This window comes from Coturnix japonica, chromosome 27, assembly GCF_001577835.2.
Source record: "Coturnix japonica isolate 7356 chromosome 27, Coturnix japonica 2.1, whole genome shotgun sequence".
In the NCBI taxonomy this organism is placed as follows: Eukaryota; Metazoa; Chordata; class Aves; order Galliformes; family Phasianidae; genus Coturnix; species Coturnix japonica.
In genome coordinates, this window is record NC_029542.1 from 2690972 (window position 1) to 2711416 (window position 20445).

Consider the following 20445-nt stretch of genomic DNA (forward strand, 5'->3'; position numbering starts at 1 on the left):
GAAGAGCTGAAACAAAACAGTGCCCTACCAGCTAAATCCAATGCGATGCCATCAACCTGAATAGGAACTGGCAATTCAGCATCACCGGGGGATGCTGCCTATAGATCTAGCAGACAGGTGTGCCAGGACTGTGTTAAACCCTGAAATGTTGTGTGTTCCTGCTTCCAAGGAAGAGAGAAAACGTCCTCATTTAAGTCCTGTTTACCACTACTGCTCTCTATTGATCAGAGGCAGCCCAAGCACAGCCCAGCATTGAATACGTGGCTGTCTCAGCATTGAACCCCCAATGTGACCATCTCGTTTTTACAGGTGATGAATGAAGGAACACGTGCCTTTCTCAGTGGATGGCCACTGAATCTTTTTACCTGCGCTGCATATTCACAGTCCTCCAGCTGAAATGAACCCGCCTCGGGATGGAGCACAGCAGCCACACAGCAATTCCTCTTATCAGCTCTGGATAAGCAGCATCCTCAGCTGTCATAGGGCAGTTAATGACCTAAGCCATCAGGTTTGGATCTGGTCTGACTGAAAGCATCTCCACTGGCACCATCTCCCCCTTCCTGGCTCGCCTGGGGAGTGATTCAGAAAGCAAAGCATCACCTGCTGAATCATCAGCAGAGCTTCCTGCACCAGCCGGCTCCATGGGGAGAACTCCCAGGCAGAAACGCACTGACCCAGCCAAACTCTGCCATGCCAGTGGGAGCTGCTGGCCAAGGAGGACGGGGCCTTGCCCTGGGTGTCTGTCTGCTCAATAAGGCTCCTGTTGGATGCACGAATTGAAATGGACCCGATTCTCGCGTGCACCAGAACAGCATGTGAAGCCCCCAAGGAATTCAGGGAATTTGCTTCTTCCTGGCTGCTGCAGGGCTGTCACAGAGGCAGGAGGAGCATCTTGCCCGAGGTGGTTCAGACACTGCAGGCTGAGCTGGGCTGGGAGCAGCAGCCACCTCCCCAACCCATTATACACCCAACAGAGCCTGCATGGAGGGCTCACTCCCACCGCACCGCAGCGCTGCTTTCACAGCAGGAGCAAGACAGCACAAGCAGCACTTCCCCCTGCCATACCCTTTTCTTTGCCTGAGGAGCCTTGGTTATCTCTTCTCCCCAGTCTGATAGTCTCCATCTGTCCGTCTGGGCAGGACAGAAGCTTTGCCTGTTGACTGCACATTGTCTGTGTCTGCCTGGCAGCCTTGGCTCTCCTCATCCCAGCTCTCTCTGTCTGCCCATCTCCCAGCTCAGGAGTGTGAGCCTGGCTCCCCATTGCTGCGCCTCTGGCGTTCTGGCAGCATCTCTCCATGTGTGGGAGGAGGTGGTGGAGTAAGGGAAGAGCTGAGAGCTTTACACGACACCGACCGGATGCTGCAGAACTCTTACCAAGCTATGGAGGTGGAGAACCCATCCGGCCCAGGAGCAGAGCATGGAACAACACGGGAGCTGGGTGCTCATGCACTTGTGCCCATATTACAGGATGAGAGCATAGGTCTGCAAAGTCAGACCTAGGTCAATGTGCACATGTGGGGCTAATGGGCCCCTGGTTGTGTTTAAGAGCCATTTGGATGTGGTACTTAGGGATATGATTTAGTGTAGGGTTTTTAGAGTTAGGGTTCTGGTTAGGCTGCAGTTGGACTTAATGATCTTCAAGGTCTTTTCCAACCTGGGTAATTCTATGATTCTATAATCCTAAACAGGAGCAAGAGGGATTGTAGGTCTGGATCCAATGGTGCAAAATGGGCTTCGAGACACCTGGAAACCCAAACCTGGAAAGATGGGGACACCTGGAAAACTTGTTTTGCTGTGATATAAGTGCAGGGAACACTGAATATGGACTCATTGAGTGCAGGGAACACTGAATGCTATGTCAATAAGGGAGGTGAATACCCCAGCAAGGGCTTTTAGAACAAGATCCCCCAGTGAGAGCTTTGGAGAAGGAACTTTCCACCTCAATGCTGTGTTCCTGCTGGGAGTGGAGGTGGGCTCATGGGGGGGAGTAATTCCCAGAGCAGCAAGAGGAGAAAAGAACAGAACATTGCATTGGAATAAGAGGTTGGGTTGATGGTTACCAACAGGGATCTCACACAGCCCTCAGCACAATACCAAACAACCTCTAGCTCCTGTGTGAAAGCAGCACTGCACATAGAAATGGAAAGAGAGAAGGTAACAAAGTGGGGGTACAGATAATCTGTGGAGGGAGAAATGCAAGTCATTTTAATCCTGGGCTGATGGTGCAGCACAGAAATCATCATAGTTCACTGTAGTTTATCCCCTGGGTCAATGCAAGGCCTTTTCCCACTGCTGTCCCTGGTGATGGGACGTTTTCCAGGGCTATAGAAACGCACTGAGAGCTCAGCAGGACGGTGGTTTCATCTGACAGCCATCCTCTATTTCCCCCTCTCTTTCATCCCTCAAGTTCATTAGTTACCTGCTGATGTCCCCTAGAAAATCTTTTGCTCTCCTTGGCCATCTCCCAGCTCCTCCCCACCATCTGATTCAGCCTTTTGTCACCAACCAGTCCCTCCAGCTCCTCACCACTTTGCTGTTCTCTCTCCTCAGTTCTCTTAGTGGTTTTCTTCCAGCCAGAAGGCTGAAATTTTCCATAGCCAGAACCAGATCCCAGCCTCACACAGCACAACAGTGCAGAGATGGGGCATGGAACTGCTGTCTGCTGCTCTGGGGAGAGGACAAGAAGGAGCCCTAAACCCCAGCACTAATGCAGATCACCTTTACATCCCACTGCATGCTTTGCTGCTGGCTCACCCAGGGCTAAAATGAGGTCTGTATCCTCATGAAGATGCTCACAGAAGGGACATAAAAAGGAGAAGGGCGGCTTCTCGAGTAGTAATACATAAAGACTGAGAGAAGGAGAGAAGTCTGAGCACTTTATATGTGCTGTTGCAGAGCTTTGGGGGCAGGTTGAGTTATTTTATTGTCAATAGCAAAACCAGAGGAACTTAACGTGAACTGACTGACCCACACATCCCTGTGTCGGAGGCAGGGAGCCTCCTGTTGCTGCTTGCCCACATTGCAGGCAGCAGGTTATTAACGAGGTGCACAGCACAAGGCTGCAATGCACGACCAGGACCTGCAGCCATGGGGGCAGCTTTGGCCGCCCACCTCCTGCTCCATGGGGTGACACAAGAGCTGCAGGGCTGTGGGTGGTGCTGGGTTACTCATGTCCGGCAGATGCTGTGCTTCAGGACAGCGGTGGTGGAAGGCCAGTGCCATCTATGGGTTCCAAAATCCTGCCTCGTTTTAATCTCTATGTGTTGAGATGCGGAGAAGGAGATAGCGATGGAGGATGGATGGGAGGTGATTGGGATGCGGACTGGGATGGGATGGGACTGGGATGGGACTGGGATGGGACTGGGATGGGACTGGGATGGAATGGGGGATGGGATGGGGAATGGGAATGGGATGAGGGGATGGGTATGGGATGGGATGGGATGGGGATGGGTCCAAGGATTGCTGCTTAGAAATGGCATCGTTCAGCTGAGAACAGGGAAAGCTGTGGGTTTGGGTTGTGCTGATTGGAGCAGCTGTTACCTGGGGTGGGGGGGAGAAGAATCCTATTGAGGGCAGCTGAGGGGCCAGCCTGGCATCCCCACCTGGAACAGCACAGAAAGCCCCCAGGGGAAGAACTGTCCTGTCCTGAGTTATGGGGATACCGTGCACCCCCTAAATGTGGATGCTGCTGTATAGCAAGGGATGAGAGGGGCAGAATGTGTCCTCTAACTACAGCACACCACAATGAAGCAATCCATCACCTCCAAGCTACCTGCTCGTGCCCAAGCTGGGGGGAAAACCCATCTCCTGAGCAGCAGGGAGATGCTCTAACAGTGAGTTTAGACTCACAGGCCTCTCCCAAAGCAGGGACTGATACAAACACTGACCTGGATGTGCAGAACACCGTGCAAGCCAAGCATCACTGCGTGGGAACTGCAATTTTGGCCCAGAAAACACACATAGGTGGTATAGGGTACACATAGGGTAAAAGAGGAGTGGGATGGCTCCCAGGAGCTGCCTTGGTGCACGGAGTGGTTCTGAGCTTTGCACATCAGCCCTGCATGCCCTGGGGATGCAGCACCCTCTGCTGCCCTCTGCGAGCAAAGAGCTTTGCTGACGTTTTAATAGGGATTTCCAGGCAGTTTTGCGGTTGTTTGGACTCGGTCATGCGTGCGGTGCCTCTTCTGAAAGCGAGTATGATGGATGATCAGAGCGAGCTGAGAACGAAAGCCATTAATGTGTAAAGCCCTTTTAATCAGCTGCCTGGGATAGTATAAAACAAGGCAGAGCGTGAGCAGAGTGGAACTCCTGGGTTTGAAATGTGATGCTTTAAGACATACATCCCTCCTTTGGAGGGTGGGAAACGCTTTGGGATGCTTAAATCTGAGCTCAGTCCAACTCACAGAGGAAATCCATCACCAACAGCCCCACAGAGCAAAGCTCTGCTTTGTAATGGGAACCTTGGAGGGGTTTATCTGGCACAATGAGATTCAGTGGGTGATATTACGCTGCAAAACCTCTCTGTAGTTCCACCTACTGACTTTCCCGGAGTCACTGATTTCTTTACCTGTATGTAATTGAATTAACCTTGGTATTTTCTGACCAAACAAGAGCTTGTCAAAGGTTAACAAATGTTCCCAAAGCAAAGCCAGTTTCACTACATCTTGCTCTCCAGCAGGAGTGTGACCAGGTGTGCTCCAGGTCAATGCAGTGGGGTCACTGTGTGTCCTTGAAAAGTGGGTGCTGGGTGATGAGATCTCAATCCCCATCTGAAGGAAGACTGAATGAAGCCCCCAGCCTGCAAAGGGATGGCTGAGAACATAACCAACAGGCCAGTATGAATGCATTGACTGCATTTGTGCATTGATCCTCTGCAGGCTGAGACATCAAACCGGGCAGAAGAGGCATCTTGGCAAAGTTCAAGCTTAGTCACAGCAGTTTGTTGTTGTTCCCTATCTGAATTTTGTGTTTTTCTCATACAAGGGCTGGCCCATCAAAGCGAGATTGCTTATAGACTTCTGACAGCCAGTTTGCAGTGCCAGCATTAAGTAACGCACCGAGTGCTTTGAATTGCAGGCTGGAAGGAACCTAATTGGTCTGCGTGGAAAACTCCCCAGTGGGACAGAAAGCAAACATGGATCTTGATGCAGCCTGTTGGCTCGTCAGAAGCACATTAAGGCTGCCAGAATGGTTCACTGACATCCTGTTTCTCTTTGGCTGCTCCATGGGGTCAGTCTGCATCTCCAGAGGTGGGAGAAGCATGAGGACAGCTTCCTGTTTGCACTGCTGCTGCCCAAGAAGCTGCTCTCAGGGTGGAGGTGAAAGGATGCACAGCCAGATTAAATGCATTGGGAGAACACTGGGAAGAGCAAACAGTATCTCTATGTCTTCTTCAGCCCTGCTGTGCCTTGTACTGTGCTGCAGCACCTTATTGTGGCTGTGCAGTTGATCCCAGGCTGGGATTGCCTTCATTTAGACCTCAAATGCATCCCTTTAGAGACAGGCTTGCACTGCACTGATGCACCTACAGAAGACTCTCACATCAGAGGGCATCGTTTCTCCATGTTCTCTTGAGATCTGTGGGAGGTTCCCTTTCTTTCTGAGTCACCACCAGACCTGCTGACCAGCCAAAGTCAGTGGTGAGCAACGTTAGCCTCAACATGAGCCATTACAGCCCATTGCAAAGCAAAGACCTCCCAGCACAGTGACTGATCTCTAACCTGATGTGAATAGCATCCAAAGCTGCTTCTGGTTGTCCACAAGCTGCAGTCCTGGTGATGCATCCCAGGAGAAGCAGAGGAGCTCCTTAAGACCCTTTTATTTCCCTTCATGGGAATAGGAATGGTGTTATAATCTCTCCTGAGCAGCACTTGCAGTTTATGTTGCTTCAGAGAAATACCATCCAGCAGAACTGAAAGCCACCAATTTTGTCCCAGGTGCAAAAACCAAGGGCTGCCATATAGGAAATGTCCTATTGTTGAAGCTTCAGGCTGCAATGCACCTCGTCATTCAGTCCAACCAATGGGTAAGAGCAGGAACTGACAGATCCCCTGCCCTCACACAGATCTCCTCCTACTCCTGTTATGATGGTAAAGATTTATCTCAGCTGTGAGCCCAGCTCAGGCTCCTCATTAATCTCCACCTAAAGGCAGTGGAGCAGCCTGGTGTGTCATCACCCACCTGAGCACCAGGGGGGACTGAACACAAAGAAAAGTCATCACCACCTCCCTCTGTTCCAACAGCTGCTTTCTAACCGCCCCCACTGAACTGATGCAAACTTGCTGTCGAAGCTGTGCAGCTCAGTTGTTTGCTGCCTTATATATAATCCCATCAGGTCGCTCAACCTTTCCCTGATTCATTTCTATGAGTTACAGAACATGCCTTGCAGATCCAGAAGGAGACAGAATGCAACCAGACCTGAACGTGGCCGCAGATGTCACAGCAAAGCAGCTGGTTTGCACCAAGCACTGGCAGGGTGTATATTAGGAAAGAAGGCACAAATGAAGCAGAGTCGTGCTGCTGTTGGGCAGGAGCTGTGACACCAAAGAAGGGAGCTGTGGTTTGGCTCTTCCCAAGCTGACAGCTCTCTTCTAACCCAAGATATTTCCCTGTTTAAAGTCCATAGAAGCCTTTGAGATCTGCTCGCTTCCTGGCCACGTTGTCTTTGCTTTATTTCCTCCTGGGTTGTTGTGGTTTTTTTGCTGTACTCTGTTGCAAAGCTGGGGTTGGTTCTTTGCTTGGGACGTGTGGGCAGGAGCCCAGGGGAGAGGGGGAAAGAACAGACCTAATTACAGGGGATGCTCTCAAAAATAGAGCTGCTTTTCCCCTCGTCCGTGAGCTGGTGTGAGAAGTAGGTGTTGTTCTGGATCTTTCCACAGCTTTGGACCAACAGAAGGGCAGAGTTGCTGCTTTACATGGGTTTAAACTAAGCTCAGTTACACCGCCGTCACAATGGAAACAAATGAAGTAATCATGACATATTTAGCTTCCTTTCCTTCCTGCTTCCCCGCTGTCTCTTTTCCTTTCGCATGCTTTAGAGAGAGATCAACCACCTATCCCTTCCCTGCAGATCCTGTGCGGCTGCAACGTGACCACATCCTGCCATCCTGCCTCCAAACAATGACATCAGGAGGGAAAAGCCAGCAGAACTGGCAGCGTTCAGCTGGGGAGGAGCAGCAGGAACGATGGGCTGGATCCTGGGGGTGCACATAGACCTTCTGTGCAGAGTTTGTTCCTTGTTGGGGTCACCACCTCCAAAGTTCTTGTTTTCTTTGTGCTTCCAGAGCTTGGATTTGGGGATGAGGCCAGGGAGAGGCTCTGTGTGCTGTAACCATTTCCCTTCCTAAGCCTGATGGAGGTGCTGGGTTAACACACGATGGGATGGGCAGGCAGTGGCTTCAGAACCATATCAAACCATAACTGATCACCTGGGATAGATATAGATACATGGCTTGCATTGGAAAGCCAGGAACTCCAACACGAGCAGGGACTGCAGCTGAGATGGCTCCAGGACTGCTGGCATTGAAGCAAAGGGTCAGATATAGTGCAAAGTTCTCTGGGAAACAAACTGAACAGGAAACGATGCTGTTATGTAAGTACACAGAGAGGCTGCTGCTGCGCCCATAAAGCTCTCACAGGGCTATCTGTCATTTACTGACAGCACAGAAACATGCACCATGAAACATTGCTCAATGCTGGCTCTGATAAACTACCATTTGTTACTATTATTTTAAATATATATGTCTCACAGATACTGAAAGGTGCATTAGATTGCACCTAAAGCAGACACAACACATTAGTGGCTCACAGGAGAAAATGAATTTAGTGTGAAGCATCAGGACTGACCATTGCAGGCCCGTCTTAGTGCAGTTCATTCTGACTCTGGGCTCAGAACCTTCAATGAAGGCCCATAATGCTCCAACCATTCACACTCAGTGCCATTCACAGCCTTACCTAATTGACGTGACTTTCCGTTCCACACTGTTTTTGTTTCTGGGATATAGAAGTAGTTCAGCTCTCAGCTTCTGATTCAGCCTTGCATTGCATTTGTATCTGTAGAATCAGCCTAGCAAAGGACACTGCAGGGTTATCAGTGTGCTAATATTACATCCACAGTCTGTGCCAGTGTTGGGTCAAGGCTGAATGCAAGTGCTCTACAACAGAGATGAGACAGAGCAAGAATGCATCATCCAGGTTATGTTCTGAAAGCAGCCATTGCTTTCTTTTAGCATCACCATTTTTAAGTGGGCTTCAAACCACCAACATTGTATGTGTTGGTGTCTGCAAGCTTGAAGTCGCTGTGAATAAACTGTGGGTGAAACTGTGAGCAGCTGAATGTCTCATCCTCAGTTACCTAGCGATGTTTATGGCTCTCTGTGTGACTCACTGCTTAATTAGTGTTTGCATTACCTAAGGATCCCAAAGTCACAGCCAAGAGAAGACCCCATCGTGTAATGGGATGTACAGAGAACAAATATAAACAGCAGGCAGAGGAAGGGAAACTGAAGCTGTGAGCAGAGCAGTGTGGGAACTAAAGCTCTTATCAACCCATCTCTCTGTACAGTTATCTACAAACTAAGCCACGCCGTATCTTCCTGAACTTAGAAAAGTAAATCTGGTAGCTGGTATTATGCCAAGCTGTGCTCAAGTAAAAGCAACACTCCCATATGTATGTATCGCCTTAAATGGAATTATTTTAACTGATATTAAATGGCCTTTGTTAGTAAGGAAAGGAAGAAACAGGAAGAGCCTCGATGTGAGTTAGCAAACATCACCGCTCAGGGAAGTGTCTGTGGTTTTATCTGTGATCTTATAGAGAACACAGACATCAAGGTGTTGCATCTCACTTCACTCTTCACAAGCTGAGCATCTCAAGTCCCAAGCCACGACCACTGATATGTTGGCCTTGCTCTGAACAGCATCATTGCCTCCCTGCAGCTCAGAGCCTAATTAACATTACCTCTTCTTTCCCCACTGAGTGGACTCCTTGTAAGGACCTCCTATCAGAAACCCAAAGATTCAAGCTCTGCAATGAACTCCAGCTGCTATTGTTCAAAGACTTCACTTGTACGAGGAGAGAGGAGATTCTGGTGATGGAAGCAGTTGAAGAAAGGTTCAAAACCTGAGATGATCACTTTTAGGGTAACTCCTTCCTTCTTAGAATTAAAGTTGATGCTCCATGACACACTTCTGCTTCCACATCCTCCTCCTGGCAGCCTCCCATGCAGGACCAGCTCATGAGTGAATCCACGGGGCTTCAATCTCTGTAACATCCAACCTTGAGGCTGCTTTGTGCCTTTAACACACCAGGCGCAAAGACGGGTCCCAAATCAGCTCCTTGAAGCATAAAGCGGCAGCTCTGCTTAACTGAAGATGGAGAGTAGACAAGAAAATGCAGGGAAGGCACAGACCTGAGCAGAGAACATGCTTTATTGAGAAGTAGATACAAGAACAGCACATTCTACCACATCTTGGGAATGGGGTTTAGCTTCTGTACAAGAATGGCCTTCTTCCCTACTCCAGAGATCTACTTTGTTGGGTATTTTTGTGAGTAGCTGTAGTTAGTTACAATACAGGAGCAAAGGGCACGAGACAGCACAATTCAGTAATGCCCACAAAGTACAACATCATTGACTGATGGTCTTTTTTTTTCTTTTCTTTTTTAGTTTCTTCTTTTATAAAGAGGCAGAGAAAGGCAGACAACCACCAGAAGGGCAACAGAGAACTTTACCACACAAGGATGGGTCAGTGGTTAACGGGAAATGGCTCCTACCTACTGGTATGGGATGCTGCAAGTGCTTCACTTCAGTCACCATTCAACAACAAGAAAAGCATTGGAAGGTTTCAATGAAATCAGCACTAAATGATGCTGCCATCACCTACCCCAAGTCTGTGCCCTCCTTTTAATGACGCCGGAGCCATATAGCAAACTTGAGGCACAAAGACAGTGGTTATACTTGAAAGCCATTGTATGATAGTTTCATCTGGTGCTGCTGATGGGACAGAGGAAGTAAAAGCTTTCTTGTTTTACAAAGACAAACAAGGCTGCACTGTCAGAGAAACAAACCATCCACACAGCTACGTGAAGCTGCCACTGATGCACGGAACACAAATTGTAGGCAATCCAACAACTGGTGGTATTTGGATTTCAGAGTTTCTGTGGCTGTTTGGATAAGGTCAGCAAATATTTATCTGCGGTGAAGATTTCATTCCTTCGGTCTTGAGGGAAGAAAAAAAATCCTTCCTCAATAGAAAGAGGCCTACGATCCAAAACATCCCCAGTGAAATGGGTTGGTTTTGTGTGAAGGAACCCAGCAGCTCCATGAGAAGAACCAGGTAAGCAGCAATATGCAATGACAGAGGTGTCCCCAATAGAAGTGGCACCACTGTAGATCCAGGAGCACACAGCAAGAGCAGCTCTATGAAGTTTATCAGACTGTGGATTTCTCAGGCAGTCAGCTCACACTCCCCTGGGATAACACTAACAATCACAGCACTCAAGTCACAAGATAGGTATAAGCTTCTGACTGCACAATCTTAGCTATGCAAAGACCTGCTGTATGGTATGGAAAACGCTGCTCAAAGAGGTGGCATGTTGCCTTAGTAGTATTATTTCACACGTGGAATGGAACAGCCCATCAGACAGGACTGGTTAAAAAATGCTGGAGTCAGTGTAAATGGCAGCTTGCTTAGGAAAACAGCCTTTCTGCAAACAAGTGTTGTTAGACCTTGTTCAAAAGCCACAGAAGTTACCTCCGTTACTTACAAAGCAAGGAACCTGAAGGAAGGAACAACCAGGTAACAGGACACAACACAACCTCATCGGAATAAGAACATGAGGGTAAGACCAGTGACTGGACAGGTACAGTACCAGATATCAGAACTCCTTGGGCCAGCGCTACTAGGAGCTTCGTTTGGGTCCTATACAGATCCAATCCTTGCAACCTCATTGAGGCCGAAACATAAAGTTCCTCAGAACTAGCTTCTGGTGTGCACAAAAGATCCGGGCCAGAACAGTACCAAGGGGAGCTGATCTTTTGGGAGGGTACTGTACCAGCCAATCACAACAGCAACAGGTACAACAGAGATCCCTAGGGTACTTCCTACTGCTGGGGTTCACTGGCTTCAGAAGTGACAGACAGTTAAGTTCCCTTCGGAGGGGTCCATTTCAAACAGCTGGGATCCATTATCTTATTGCTGTTGGATCTTTTTGCCTCTTTGGCTATCCATTCATCGATCAGATCCTGAGGAGAAGAGCACAAAAGGGTGGGTTAAAACAAACAGGCTGTGATGGGGGTATTATCCAAAGTACAACACCAAACATCGAAGTCCAGAAATCTGATTAACCCACTCCATAACTGCTGAGCAGCTCAAAAATAACTTCTATTCCACAGCACTTTCTAGAAGCACTTCCAACCACACTGATAAGGCTTCCTGCAGCTACAAAGTTTCGGAAAGAGCACATCAGTGAGAGAAACTGACATATCTTTGGGGGTTTATAAATCATTTGTCTTATACCTAATGAGGATCTAAACAGGACACATTCAGGATTCATTTCACTACTGTGCCTCCATTTGCCCAATAAAGGTTAGGCACGATGAGGGGCAAGAGATGAATGTCAATCCATCAACCCCCTAAAAGCTGCTTACAATGAACAATGTTATCCTATACATTAAATAATATCAGTCTATGCAGCCTATTTCTACACTACTGAAAAATCAAGCTCAGCGCTGATGTTTTATTTGAGTAGCCACTGCATTTCAAAATGATGGCGCTCCCCACTGAAATCAGCCCGAACACCAAAGATAACACTGACTTCATTAGTTCAAGTGAATCTAACAGCTAAATGAAGAAATAAAGGAGCAAAGAGAGCTATGAGAGACCTTACCTGTCTTTTTAGGACCAGGTGTTTTCCCTTCCAGTACTTCAGCATCTGCAGCGCCTGCAACGTACTAACAATGTCGACAGGGTTTACTGCAGTCTCCTGGCTGATTTCTGCAAACCAATAGCAGTTTAGGTTAGAATAGAAACAAATCCCACTGCAACAGTCTGTAACAGTCAGTTTTCAACTAAAGTCTTATGCATCTGACTTAGCCTCTGACTGCTCTGGTTATCTGTAGCACTGTTATACAGGTTGCCTGTGGTCAATTCACTTGCAAAACATTTGAAAGCTTTTAATATTTTCAAAGGTGCTTACAGAACTCTTCAAGTTGGATTATTTTTGCTGCTGGAAGGACTAAAGAGGAGCAATATCCAAACACAGGAAGATTCCACCAACTGTGCTGCTACACAAACACGTGCATCAATGCGATGAGCGTGACCTGTCTCATATTTGAGGTTGCATAGGCATGTTCCTGAACCGGTTTATTCACGTTGAAATTGTACCTTTTATAGAGATCTCTTTTCCTTGGAAATTATGCAGGTAACGAAGGAGAACTTCCTTCCAGTAGCTCCGGTAGCTGATGAGACCCAAATCAGACAGAGGACGCTCTGGAGAGCCAACTTTTTCTTCTACTTTAGAAAGCAAATAGCCTGTAAGGAAAGGAAATTTATTTCTCCTTCCCAAACTACGCCCTCCTGACTGCTACACTCTTCAGCACGAGAAGAAATCAGCTCTAACAAATGCTTCTATGCAGATCTAACACTGATATGATACACATATCTAACAGATATGTTAGATACTGGGGTGAAATTGTTATACCAAACTGAATGTTTCCAAAATGATTCTCTTTATACTTACTGAAGTCAATGAGCATCTTGCCATAGCCTTGCCTCATGTACTGGGGCATTGTCAGGATACAAGAGACATTGTAATTGAGAAAAGAATTCTTCTCCTAAAAAATCAAGAATACAGAGAACAAATTAACAAGTTTAGATCTGCACAAACAATAGGCTGTATCATAACCCTATCAGACAGAACAAGCCTTTACAACTGATTCAATACAAGGTGAAAGCAGGCTGGCTTAGCATCTGACTTTATCAGCCAGTGGGTGCTTGGTGCACAATGTAAAGCTCAGGGTGGCAGCACATGGAACTGAACCCAAGCAGCAGTCACTCCCACTTCTGCCATCTAACAGGTTTATATGCAAGAAGAAAGCAACCAACCTTAGAGAAATATCCTATCAGGTGGCAGCCAGTGTTGTCAGCTTCTGTCATGACATAGAAGAGGAATGGTTCAACATCATAATACAGTGTTTTATGGTCCAAGAAAAGCTTTGCCAGCAGACATAGGTTTTGACAGTAGATCTAGAAACAAAAGGAGAGTGTGAACAAAACCAGACATATGTGGGAAACACAAAGGAAGGTCTGCATCTGAGAAATGATGTGGAGCCTTTCAGACAGAAACAATCCCATTTATGAAGATACTTGATAAGGTGAAATTTGCAAGAGTGGGAATTTCTGTTGGTGATACCTATCTCTGAATACTCAAAACATCACATTCTCAGTGAAAGGAAACAGAAGGTTGGACCTCTGCTTGTTTGTATTAATCCCATGCTTCAAGGTCACCTGTGGGAAACAGAAATTCTCCCCCCAACTTCTGGCAGTGCAAAACTTAGCTTTGAATCAGTTCTTCCCTCTGAAGCCTTCAGGACTGGACACACCTAGAGACTGCTGCTACCTAGCACTGAACCTGTGGTTGCAGATGCTCTACCCTTCATTTGAGGGTCAAGGTCACCCTCAGTAATAACAGCCTACTTTCCACTCTAACACAAATGTGAATGTTCACAGCTGAATGAGAGATGCAGTAGCAATGTACTGAAGCCACACACAGAAGCTCCCCATTCATTTTAAGAAAGGGATCCTGCCATAAGCCCCCAAAAGCTATTGATCCAACAGAGTGCAAGAGAACAGGTGAAACTGCATGTGCACAACAGCAGTGAGGAATAACCACAGTGAGAATGCAGACAAAACAAACGTCAGAATTGCAAGAATGCACAGACCAGCCTGCAGTAGCCTTTCCACCATTAGAGAGAGAAAGAGCCATTTGCATCCTGTTTCTCTACAGGAAAAGCAATGCTAGGCCTATTAATACAATTAATTACCTTGTTCTTTTTCCCATCGACTTCAAACACTGAAATGGAGCCTTTGCGGTAGATTTCATCACCTGGTGGATGTTTCCAAACACATTTTGCCTATGAGAAGTAAACAAAATTAGGGTGACACTACTGTTTTTAAAGGTAGAAGAGGTTACAACAGCTGCTGGATACACCAGGAGACACGCAAGCTTGTTTAATTTAAGTTAAGATCTCATTTCTGATCCTCTGTAACCCACTGAACAGACCAGAAATCAAGCCTAGGAAAACTTTCTTTTACAATGACCCAGAATCTTCTCACCTCTCAAAGTGAACAACTGAACTGACAGCAGTAATAATGCTTAAAAACCATCTGCATGCTCATGCCTGATTTGAAGCTCAGGAATCAAAGACCTTTCCCAGCCCTTACCATGTGTCTGCGCAGTATTGTCTGGCTCTTCATGTACTTGAGACAGAACTCACACATGTAGAGACGTCCCAGACGAGCATACTCCTCTGGGTATGGAGAATGATACCAGGTGTCCAGTTCATAGCGGCCAAAAGCGATAGTTTTAATCATATTGCTGCCTTCTGTGATCTGGCCCTGGAGCCGCAGCTTTTCCTATGAATGAAATCCATTAACAGCTATTAACATATGCCTTAAAGGGATGCTGAGAGGAAGGGGCTGTATTTCTTTCCCTCAAGGAGATCCTTCACTTTAAGTCTGTGACCTAATGACATATCCCACAAACCCCTCAAGTAAACTAAGCCTGAGCCCAGCTCGCAAGCACTAGCTAGTGGTGGAAGAATGACTTAGAAAACATCTTTAAACACTTCTGCCCTCATCTGCAGGAAGAGATACAGCCCAACTCTCAGCCTTGAGACATCCCAGATACCACTGTCACTGGTGAGCATCAAAGAATCTTTTGCTTCATTTCTGGAGATGGGAAGTAGCTTTGAAGAGCACCTACAGAAGCCTCAGCCACAATATAAGGATTTTAACCTCATTCAGTCACCAATTACTGCCAAGACTTCTGTCTTTCATTTCTAATCATTCCTTTGCTGCTGTTTCCATGGGTGAAGCTGTCCATTCCCTTACTGAAAAGATACACCTATTAAGTGAGGCTGTTACTAATTATTCCTCATCCAAGGCACTGCGGCATTTGTCTCTGCAGATGTTCAGGTCCATTTATACTTTCAGTAAACCCACTGAGTGATTTCAGCATCACACCTACTCTAACTGTGCTGACTCGGCTGGGCTGTGGGTGCTAATCTTACAGTAGATTCTACCTGCTCAGGTGCAACAAAACCCAAAAACCATTCACATTTCTGAACAACTGTGAGCTAGAAGACTCACCAGGTCCTCAGATGCCCGTGCTTGTGCTCTTCGGAAAAGCTCGAGGTCATACTCACTAGTCAGGTTCTCAAGGAGAGGTTCCCTAGTATTGCCATAAGTTTGCCTGTGTTCCTAGAGCAAGAAAACATAAAAAGGAGATTTTATTGACACACTCCAACCAGGCTGTTGAATTTTGCACCTCTTTTAACCAAGAATGTTTCATTCCAGATACAAAGGAATGAAAGAATTGCTGCTTTTACCATGTATTTTTCTTTTTGTTCCTTGCTTAGTCCTGAATTCCTCTTCTTCCTGAGCTCAGCTACTTTCTCTTTGTATCGAAGCTGTCTCTCTGTTGGTGCCTGAAAAAGAAACAGAGTCAGAAAGCTTCATTAGGCTTCATGCACTTCAAATATTCACCTACATCTTTTCACCCTGAAGGAGCTCTGTGCTGCCTTCTATTTTTTATCACATTTGTTGCCTCCAAACCGAATCCTGCATGCATAAAAAATCACTTAAGGTATAACACAATTTTTTCTCCTTTATGTAGCTTGCCTTTGTCAACACACCTCAGTCCCACAAGACAGGGTGCAATCCTTATGCACTGCTTAATCACGTGGAAAAGCTCACTGCTGACTCATCAGCTCACCCTGACTCTCAATCAGGACTCATTTGAATTGAGAAACATAATTCCCCTGATGGAACTATGCAGAGTAGAATGGTGGCATATGGGTCTGCAGAAATTCAGCTGAAAAGCTGAAAGCACACGGAAAAGACCATTGTGAGAACAACTCCAGCCTCTTCTGTAATACTACTGCTCAAAGCCTCCTCTTGGCTCTCACCAGCTGCTCCAGGCTCTTACCGAAGGAGAAAATGAATTTTCCTTGCTGAAACAAATTTGAGATTGCAAAAGAGAGCCACAGGACTTAACACGATAGCTTAACTAAGTGGTAAAGAAGGGAGATCGAGTTAAAGTCACTGTCACTAGAAACCTAAGCTGAGTTTTTTCCTACTCTTAACAGAGCAGCCACTCCACTACATGAAGACTGCCCACCTGGTGCCTGGTGGCGTGCCTGTTGTTGTCATCCTGCCGATGGGCCAGCATTCTCTCCTCAATCTGTTTATCCCGGCTTTGTGCTCGCACCTGGAAGTCAAAACTCCACCATCAACACTGCAGCAAACTACTGTCACAGCTTCCATCTTGTCCCTTTGTCTGTTTAGGTGTAACATAAATTATTTGACAAATGCTGCTGTCTTATAGCTAAGGATATCAGCTGGATCACACTATTTCCTATGCACAAACAACAAGTCTTGGCACTCCGCCCTATAAAAGCATAAGGGAGATAAAACAGAAGACTTCATTACCTTGCACTCATCTGCTGACAGGTTGTGATACAGTGGGCATCCTGATATGGAGAAGTGTCGCTCGTGTTTTCCAGTTAGGTGTCCTGTAAAGGATCAGGAAAAAGAGAAAGCTTTCAGCATATGATCATTAAATGCAGCCCAGATGGTCAGATACTGCATACGAGCTTCTCAAGAGAATAACTCAATTTGTTAACAGTGTGGTAGGAGGAAAACATTTCATGCTTCGTGGCACAAGCTATAAGAACAAAGAAGGAAAATCCCTTTCACATTAACTCAAAAGCTGCGCTCCATGCAGGCAGTCAGGTACATTAGATGACTGCATTCATCTGTTGCTGAGAACCTGCTTTTGGCTGAGATCAATACCCTCACCTACAAGGCTCTGCATTCTCCTCCCACACCTGTGCTTACTCTCCTAACTTGCTCTTTATCCCATCGTCCCCCAAACACCTCTAGACAATAAAGATAGAGCTGTGGATATGCTCCGTAACTCTTCTCTATACCCAATTCTCAGTACTGTTTCTGATTCTAAGCAGCTCCCTATCGTTACGTTGTATAAATCAACGGAGGGGGGGGCTTAATATCACCACAGGAAGGCAAAAAAAGTCAACAAATCAATCCTGGAACTGAAATTACCTAAAGAGTTACAACCAGGAGTGGGACATTTCATGTTGAAATTGTAGCTTTCATGGAAGCGGCGGCGCTTAGGGCGGTGAGACAGGTCACTTCCAGAATCCTTCATGGACATGTCCTTGGCAATGCTCTCATCATGGGATACATTTGGACTGGAGATATCAATATCAGACTCTGAGGAAGGGGCATTCCCGGTGGGGGTACGAGGTGGAGACTCATCGTGATCCGCTGCATTTTTAGTGTCTGAACAAGGATCAAGATGTTACAAATTTGCCAGAAAGAAAGCTTTCAAATATATATATATATATGTAAAGCAACTCTGGATAGCTGTCTCAAACCCTCTAACCTGAGGATATCACACTGTGCCCAGAGAATGGAGCCACATATCCTTTCCAATGGCATTTTACAAGCTCTCGACACCTCACTGTGTCTACGTACCTCTGTCAGAGAAGTCAACCACTTGTTCTGTTTCTGATCCAGACGAGCGGGTCTGTCGGAGTGGGTATTTCTTTGGAGTCACAGGAGCAGGCTGCTGCTGGCTGCGGGTCACTCTCCTCGTGGAATAGACTGGTTCTTCTGCTCCAAATGAGGGCGGATTGCGAACTGGGCTGGAATCTAATGTCATAGAAACACCATAATTACACCCACAAGAAGCAATGAATGCCCGTGAGCTGCAACACATGAGCTCTGATGTCTGTAACACCGACATCTGATAGGGTATCAGCACAGGATTCTGTGCAACCATTGCACATCATCACGGAGATACGTTTATATTCTTCTAATTCACTTTTACAAACACACATGGATCTGGTATTACATCCACTTTCTCTGAGATAATAACTTAATGGATTAGGAATTACAAACAGTTCCCATTTAGAAAGTAGTAGCGATTAACTTAGATTACAGCTATCAGCATTTAGAAAACTCTTGAGAATATCAAAGCTGCTCCTGGTATAGAGACACATTTGGGACACCACGTATGGTTTTATATAGACACACTGCTCATAAGGTTATAAAACAGTTTATTCTGCATGAAAACAATGCTTTCATACCCTAGCAGCATTACAGGCATCCCACATACCAACCCAACCCACTTTTCTTCTTGTTTTTGAGGCATGCAAGTAGGTTTTTTACCTACAAGAAAACCCATCACAAAACAACACAGAAGGAACAAACTTATCTACTGCCATTTTCTCCCCTTGAGGCAGCTTAATAACCAAGAGATCAAGGAATTGATATTGTAAAGCTAAAAATCAGGAGGTGGACATAGGCTTCTTCTTTTAAACTGGGCGTAAAGGCAAGCAAAACAAGCCTTGAAAGCACATCTTGACATATATGATTACCTCCCTCTTTTGCTTACCAATATAACTACCAAGGTTAAATCCTCCTGCTTGATGTGTTATGAGGTGCTTTACCTTGGGAGCTCTGGCTGAGCCTGGCTGAGGAGCGGGTGACACGGGCGGACCGTCGTGACGTGGCGTCGCTTTCAGAGCTGTCCGTGTGCTCCGGATCCGTGGAGAAATCCGAGTCTTCTGTTCCATCTGAGCTGCTGCCCGCGTTCCTCTACGACACCATAGACAAGGATATCAGCAGGGATGTGCTTATATACCACATTAAAAACCCATACAGAAAGCATATGATGGATAACATTGAGTGTATGCTGTGATATACCACGTTATAAACCCATACAGAAAGCATATGATAACATTGAGTGTATGCTGTGATGTGCCACCTTATAAACCCATACAGAAAGCATATGATAGATATTGAGTGTATGCTGTGATGTGCCACATTAAAAACCCATACAGAAAGCATATGATAACATTGAGTGTATGCTGTGATGTGCCATGTTATAAACCCATATAGAAAGCATATGATAGATAACATTGAGTTGACACTGTGATGTGTTCAATATATAAATGCCAAGCGTTTCATGGCAGATATAAACCCTTTTGTGTCATTAATAATCATCACCCTGAAGGCCCAGAGGGGTAATGGGGGGGAATAGACGGGGCCTAGCAGGGGATGAGTCAGTTGTACACCACACAGAGCAAACCTGGGCCTGGAAAACAACAGGAGGGAGCACGGTAGGCAACGAAGCTGTGTTCAGCTTAGACCCGAGGCCTGTGTTCAGCTTAGGCCCAGAGGCCTGTGTTCGGTTTAGGCCCAGAGGCCTGTGTTCAGCTTAGGCCGCAAACGAGGCCTGTATAACGACAGCGGCCTTCAGGCTCCGGGCCTGTGAGGAGCGAGTGGCGGCCACTGAGCGCGCACACCGCCCTTAGGCCGCTTTGTTTTGCGCTCTATAGTCTCGGCCAATCATAAAGCGAGTGGGTGGGACCGGAAAGGTGAGCTCGCCAATGAGAGAAGGAGCATGCCGGTAGGGTGTGAGTGACAGCTGGTGGTAGCCAATCAGGGAGAGGTTTGCTCAACCCCCACCGGAGAGGAGTGGGGTGGGGGAGGGGAGGAACGAGGCACGCGCGGGGAGGTGACCGTTGAGAGGTGATGGACAACCGTGGTAGCCAATCAGCGGCCAGCCCAGTGTGACAACCCAGCCAATAGGCGGCCGACTCTTTAACCGTTTGCCCAATGGGAGAAACCGAGAGGAGGGACGCGCTGCAGGCGGAGGGGGAGGAAAAGGGGAACCGTTGGGGGCGATGAGTGACGAGCGGGGCGGCCAATCAGCGCTGCGCGGGTCTCTGCAACAGCCAATAAGCGAGCGAGGGGGGCGGGCGCAGATGTGGGGGTGCTGCAGGCCGCTATTTCCCCCCTATTTTCTCCCCATAACAGTTAAATAGAAAGGAGGGGAAAGATAGAAAGCCACGTCCTGACCCTGCCGCTCCCTCCCCGGCCTCACTCACCTTCCTGCGCGGCATCCTCGGAGGGGGCGGGGGCAGCGATGCTGCTTGTTCCCCGGCTCCCCCGGTTCGTGAAGCGGCGTTGGCCGCCGTGTTGGTGCCGGCGGGCTCCGTGGTGCCGGCCGTATCGCCCGCCCTACGGCCCGTCTGTTCCGCCGCCAGCCCGACTCCCCGCTCGGTCCCTCACGCTTCCGCCGGGACGCGGCCCACACCCCCCTTGTCACGTGACGCCGCGCGAGCCTCACGCCAG

General features: G+C 47.3%; 1 protein-coding gene across 1 annotated transcript; it reads right to left on the reverse strand.

Annotated features, from left to right (window-relative positions):
- Positions 1-9409: 9409 nt before the first annotated feature.
- KAT7 (lysine acetyltransferase 7) lies at positions 9410-20425 on the reverse strand. Its single transcript, XM_015885690.2, has 15 exons — positions 20199-20425; positions 18756-18903; positions 17779-17955; positions 17344-17583; positions 16711-16793; positions 16400-16489; positions 15609-15707; positions 15370-15480; positions 14443-14634; positions 14043-14132; positions 13105-13245; positions 12740-12833; positions 12385-12531; positions 11888-11994; positions 9410-11243 (listed from the first exon to the last, which is right to left on the reverse strand). The coding sequence occupies exons 1-15, from the start codon at positions 20211-20213 to the stop codon at positions 11142-11144; spliced, it is 1836 nt and encodes a 611-aa protein (XP_015741176.1). The 5' UTR covers positions 20214-20425; the 3' UTR covers positions 9410-11141.
- Between the last annotated feature and the right edge of the window lie 20 nt (positions 20426-20445).